This window comes from Zea mays, chromosome 8, assembly GCF_902167145.1.
Source record: "Zea mays cultivar B73 chromosome 8, Zm-B73-REFERENCE-NAM-5.0, whole genome shotgun sequence".
In the NCBI taxonomy this organism is placed as follows: Eukaryota; Viridiplantae; Streptophyta; class Magnoliopsida; order Poales; family Poaceae; genus Zea; species Zea mays.
Window position 1 is genome coordinate 90,757,294 of NC_050103.1, and position 6,449 is coordinate 90,763,742.

Genomic DNA, 6,449 nt, shown 5'->3' on the forward strand with positions numbered 1-6,449 from the left:
TCCAACTCTGAATTATTCTACATATGACAAAGAATTATATGCTTTAGTACGAGTTTTACAAACTTGGCAACATTATCTATGGTCTAAAGAATTTTCATACATTCGGATCATGAATATTTGAAGTATCTTAAGGGACAATCTAATCTAAACAAACGACATGCTAAATGGATTGAATTCATAGAATCATTTCCTTACATTATTAAGCATAAAAAAGGAAAGGATAATGTAATTGCTGATGCTTTATCTAGACGTTATACTATGCTGTCCCAACTTAATCATAAAATATTTGGTTTGGAGACTATAAAGGAATTATATGCTGCTGATTTGGACTTCAAAGATGCTTTTGAAAATTGCAGAGAGGGAAGAACGTGGCAAAAATTTATGCTGCGTGAAGGCCTTCTCTACCGTGCTAACAAGTTGTGTGTTCCAGCTAGCTCCGTTCGTCTTCTACTCTTGCAGGAAGCACATGGAGATGGCTTGATGGGACATTTTGGTGTTAAGAAGACCGAGGATGTGTTGTTTACTCATTTCTATTGGCCTCGGATGCGGCGTGATGTTGAGCGCTACGTCTCTCGTTGCACCACGTGCAACAAAGCTAAGTCCCGACTTAACCCCCATGGTCTTTATTTGCCTCTTCCTGTTCCTCGTGCACCTTGGGAGGATATTTCTATGGATTTTGTTTTGGGATTGCCTAGAACAAAGAGGGGGAGTGATAGTGTTTTTGTCATTGTCGATCGTTTTTCAAAGATGACACATTTTATACCCTGTCAGAAAACTGATAATGCTTCACATATTGCTGATTTGTTCTTCACTGAGATTGTGCGTTTGCATGGTGTGCCAAATACTATTGTTTCTGATAGGGATGCTAAATTTTTAAGTCATTTTTGGAGAACTTTGTGGTTTAAATTGGGAACAAAGTTGTTGTTTTCTACTACTTGTCATCCCCAAACTGACGGGCAAACAGAGGTTGTTAATCACACTTTATCTACCATGTTGCGGGCTATTTTGAAGGATAATTTGAGGTTGTGGGAGGAATGTTTGCCACATATTGAGTTTGCTTATAACAGATCGATTCATTCCACAACCAAGCTTAGTCCATTTATGGTAGTATATGGTTTTAATCCTCGTGCCCTAATTGATTTGCTACCTTTACCACCTTCTGAAATAGTGAACTTGGATGCTACACAACGTTCTGAATTTATTCTTGAGTTACATGAAACAACTAAGTTGCAAATTGAAAAGATGAATGAAAAGTATTGTATTGCTGCTAATAAAGGTAGGAAGGAAATGAAATTGGAACCTGGTGACTTGGTGTGGGTTCATTTGAGAAAGGATAGGTTTCCTGATTTGAGAAAGTCTAAACTTATGCCACGAGCTGCAGGTCCTTATAAAGTTCTTGCAAAAATTAATGATAATGCATATACACTTGAGTTGCCGCCAGATTTTGGGGTTAGTTCCACCTTTAACATTTCAGATTTGAAGCCATATATGGGTGACGAGGATGAGGCCGAGTCGAGGAAGACTCCAATTCAAGAGGAGGAGGATGATGAGGACATCACTTCTATATATACAATGAATGGACCGATAACACGATCTCCTGCACGACAGCTAAATCTCCAGGTACGTTCTACCCTAGTCAATTGTGTTTCAGAGCTTATGCTTGGGGCCATGGATGTTTTGATGATTAGGTACCTTGGAGAGGACCAACAAGGACATGGGAAAGGTCAAGGTGTTGAGGAGGAGCAGCAAGGGCGTCCACAACAGGAAGGAGATCAAGTCCGAGTCGGCTGCGACTCTATCTCGGGTTCCAGGACCAGTCTGCACTAAAATGGACGCCCAAGATGCATCCGGACTCCGATTGCGACGGACTGGATATGGTTGGAAAGATAACGAGATTATCTAACCAACCCAACTGGTTCCACCCTAAAATTCATCCAGAGTCAACGGGAATCGTCGAAACAAGTCAGCGTTCAGATTCTGTTTTGGTGCTGCGACACCGTCTGTTGGGCCGTTGGGTCGTGTATCGCGTCGGAGCCCATTAGGGGCGAGTCCAGGGCTACGCACGCCCTAATACTCTATTTATTCAGCAGCCGCCGCCACATTTAGGTTTGGGTTTTGCTTAGATCAATTCTATCATCGAACAGTGTCGCCGTCATCGACTTGTGAGACCCCCTCCCGTAATCAATACAAGTTTGGTTGCGTTTCTTTCCTGTTCTTGCTTGTTTTCTTGATTACGCTTGCAGGGATAAGCCTTCGTGGCGAGGTCATTCGTGTGTCACGGGTGATAACCAACGGAGCCGTGGTGTAGTGATTGCGAGGAACCGTTCGCTCGGAGCCTTGGATCATCAACGTCGAGATCTCCACTCAATCAAATTATCGTATCTCACGGAAGATCGGGCCGCGTCTACTATCAGTGTCCCCCGCTGGGGCGCCAGCGTCGTCGACTCGCTCGACAGCCAACGAGGTGCCACCTCCTGCTTGGCCATGGTTGCCCCGCCTCCTTCTCCTGCGGCGAGGAAGGCGACGGGACAAACCCAGATGTTGTTCTTCCGCCATGGGGGGAAAACGTCGTCGATTCCGCCACCGTCGGGCGGGCTGATGGCCACCATTATCGCTGTCGCGCGGTGGAGGAAGGAGTACCATGTCGTAGTTGCCGTCAAGGGACATGAACTTGAGACTCCCGAAACGGAGCAGCGTCCCGGGTTGAAGAGGTTGCTGGAGACTACCCATCTGGAGCTTGATGGGAAGCTGTTCGTCAACACGCAGCAGTCCCCTACCTGGCGCGCCAACTATCGGCGTTTCGACCCCGGGGGGTCCCTGGACCGACGAGTAAATTGTCGCTGCGTGGCCCAGCCCAGATGGGTCGGCGCGAGACGGGACATAAAGAGGGGAAAATCGCGGCTTCGTGTTGTCCTGCGCCCAGGGTGGATGCGCTTGCAGTAGGGGGTTACAAGCGTTCGCGAGGGAGAGGGAGAGAGCCTGTCCGCCAGCCCGTCCTCCCGCGCGGCCACCTCTTTGTACGAGGGCCCTAGACCTTCCTTTTATAGATGTAAGGAGAGGGTCCAGGTGTACAATGAGGGGTGTAGCAATGTGCTAACGTGTCCGGTAGAGAGGAGCCAGAGCCCTATGTACATGCCAACGTGGCTGTCGGAGAGGTGCTAGAGCCCTGTGCATGCGATGTCGTGGCCGTCGGAGGAGCGCTTGAGCCCTGTAGAAGCACAACTGTCGGGGCTGTCGGGACCTTGCTGACGTCTCCTTGCTTCCGTAGGGGGCTGAGAACCGCCGTCGTCATGGGAGCACGCGGGGTGCCATCATTACTTGTTTACCGGGGCGAGCCAGATGGGACGCCGGTCTTATTCCCCGTAGCCTAAGCTAGCTTGGGGTAGGGTAATGATGTACCCCCTTTAGCGTGGTCGGTCCGAGCCCAAGGTCGGGCGAGGCGGAGACTCCTCCGAGGTCGAGATTGAGGCCGAGCCCTGGGCTCAGGCGAGGCGGAGACCGTCTTCCGAGGTCGAGGTTGAGGCCGAGCCCTGGGGTCGAGTGAGGCGGAGACCGTCTTCCGAGGTCGAGGCGGGGGCCGAGCCCTGGGGTCGGGCGAGGCGGTGACCGTCTTCCGAGGTCGAGGTTGAGGACGAGCCCTGGGGTCGGGCGAGGCGGAGACCGTCTTCCGAGGTCGAGGTTGAGGCCGAGCCCTGGTGTCGGGCGAGGCGGAGCTTCCTATGGCGCCTGAGGCTGGACTTGGCTGCTGTCAGCCTCACCCTAGCGGCTCGGGGCTACTGTTCCTGCCCGAGGCTGGGCTCGGGCGAGGCGAGACCGTGCCCCTTGAGTGGACGAAGTCTTGACCTGAATTGCGTCCATCAGGCCTTTGCAACTTGTGCTGATGGTGATTACCAGCCGAGTTTAGGAGTCTTGGGGGTACCCTAATTATGGTCCCCGACATAATTGCATCAACAAAACCGACTTGCTCGACTAATCGCGACTAATCGTGATTAGTCGAACGACTTGAAATCATTGGTCTTGGTATCAAACACCAAAGAAAAGAATTAACGTTAAGGCCCTGTTCGTTTTGTGTCAATCCATAGGGATTAAGGGGGATTAAATCCCCTACAAGTCAAAATCCTCTCCAATCCCTTCCAACCCCCCTCAATCCCTATGGTTTTGGGATCAAACGAACATGCCCTAAATCAGTAGCCTTCCACCTGTACTGAATATTACTCCCTCTGTCCTAGAAAAGTTGTCATCCTAGGACCTAGCATTTGTCCCATAAAGCTCGTCGTTCTGATGTGTGAGTCTAAAAAAATCCTATCAGCAGATTCTGGACAAAAAAAAGTGTAATAAAGCAGTGGTAGTAACGTTGTGTGCACAAGAATCATTGCATTTAATAGGGGTATTGTTGTATTCTCTCACTTGGCTTGTTTTCTCACATATAATGCTAGAACGGCAAGCTTTATGTAATACTAGAACGACAAGCTTTATGTAATATGCTAAAACGTATGCAAAACATAACTAATTAAGTTAAAAACGTGCTGTCATCAATTATCCTAGTGATGATGACTAATGATGCATCATCACAAGAGGTAACTAATAATTGAGAGGTAAAAAAGTAGAGTGCTCTCTGCTTCCCTTAAATATTATTACTTGCACTGTGTAAGTGTAAAACTATACAAGTAGGTCAGAATTTAATCCGGCTACAGCGATAGCTTCTAGAGTATTTTATCTCTATAAATTGCATCTCCAACACTAATTTGAATAGCTGCAGCAGTTGAGACTGTTTAGCCAGCCGCTGAACATTCTTCTTATCCGACGACTGGAGTGTAAAGGTAACTATGGGTCAAGGCCCGGAAAAGTCAGAAGGCTAGGGAGCCCGAGTAGGAGGTGGCCGACGGGGAGCCGCTGTGCGGCGGGCTGTAGAAGCCGCTATTGCCGCCGCCGCTGCCGTACGGGACGATGATAGCAGCGGCTCCGGGGCTGGCGTGGTTGTGGACGCCGTCGTAGGTGGTGATGACGTAGCGGGGGTCGTCGCGGTCCCTCTCCACCCGCTTCTTCACGCCGCAGCCCTCCGACGAGCAGCGGTAGTAGTTCCTACATGGGCATGTGCACAAGCCATCAGCATCGACGAAGTAAACATTTCTTTTTTTATTTTTGTTTCGTTTTGCGAGGATTAATTCATCTCTTTGCTCTTGTCTTGGCTTTCATGTTGGGGGAATTTAGCTAGCTGCTCTATTAATTTGCATGTGTATTTGTGTAGTATAGTAGTACCTTGGATTTGGGCTGTTCTTGACGGCCTTCTTCCCGTACTTCCTCCACTTGAATCCGTCGTCCAAGATCTCCACCTCTGACCTCGTTCTGAACCCGATCCTTCCGTTGCTTCTGAGTCTTCTCTCGTCACCACCACCCTCACACCACCTGATGATGAGCGAAATCACCGAAGCAAACTGTAGTAAGCAGCTAGCAGGGGCGCCGACACCAACCAACAATAACTAGCACACACACAGACACAGTAATAATATTTTGCTGCGTGCGTTGCATATATACATACATCATCTTCTCGTTGCGATCGCCGCCCCCAGCCCCGGCTCCGGCAGCAGTGACGATCGGCGCCGGTGAGTAGTCGAAGTGGTGAAGGTCGTCGAGCTCCGAGGAGAAGGCCGTGGAGTCCCCGGCCGCCGGCGTGAAGCTCGCCGCGTAGTCGGACATGAACGGCGGCGAGGAGTAGTAGGAAGACGAGTACGAAGTGAAGAGATCTTCAGGGTTCAGTCCCAGCGAAGTCGCCATTGTATGCACAACAAGCACCAGGTAGTAGCTAGATGCGCCTGCACCACGCGCGCACTAGCCGCTGTAGCTAGCCGCCTTGCTTGTTGTATATATGTGTATCAGTCAATGCGCCTGCCTGAATAATATTTCTGGCTTGCCGGGCTCTGCAATTTATACATCCGGCCTGCGACCGGCAAACCTTCTTCCAGGAGGCTTCTGAAAGCAGATCCGAAAGTTCTGAGATGCGTCACATGTCAATTCCTTGGACTACTGCTATGGTTCCGTTTTCAGAGATAAGTCACATGTCAATCCACCCATGTGTGCTGCTGCGTGCCGCATACATCATCCGACTGTGACCAGTGGTGGACCTGGCAAATCGGGGACTGAGACCAAAACTGAAAGCATATATGGACCCGATTTTAGTGGATTTTGAATGAAACTGTGAAAATATATATGAAATAACTTTTAACAGTTTTTAACAACTTATAGGCTATAGCAGCTTTTTCTACATCTCGCAGTCTACAATAGCTTTTTTTTTCCACACCCACACCCTAACCAAACATATCCTTAAGATAAAGACCCTTATTCTTATAATATATAAGATATGTTGCTAATAAATACTCAAACATGTATAAAATTATTCATCTCTAGTTAAAAACTACATAACATATGGTCACATTAAAATTTTCTTTTAG

General features: G+C 48.6%; 1 protein-coding gene across 1 annotated transcript; it reads right to left on the minus strand.

The window, feature by feature from the left end:
- Positions 1-4,622: 4,622 nt before the first annotated feature.
- On the minus strand, positions 4,623-5,885 carry LOC100193498 (putative WRKY transcription factor 50). The gene is made up of 3 exons (NM_001329795.1): positions 5,540-5,885; positions 5,260-5,406; positions 4,623-5,082 (listed from the first exon to the last, which is right to left on the minus strand). Exons 1-3 carry the CDS (start codon positions 5,773-5,775, stop codon positions 4,848-4,850), a joined length of 618 nt encoding a protein of 205 aa, NP_001316724.1. The 5' UTR covers positions 5,776-5,885; the 3' UTR covers positions 4,623-4,847.
- Positions 5,886-6,449: the final 564 nt, after the last annotated feature.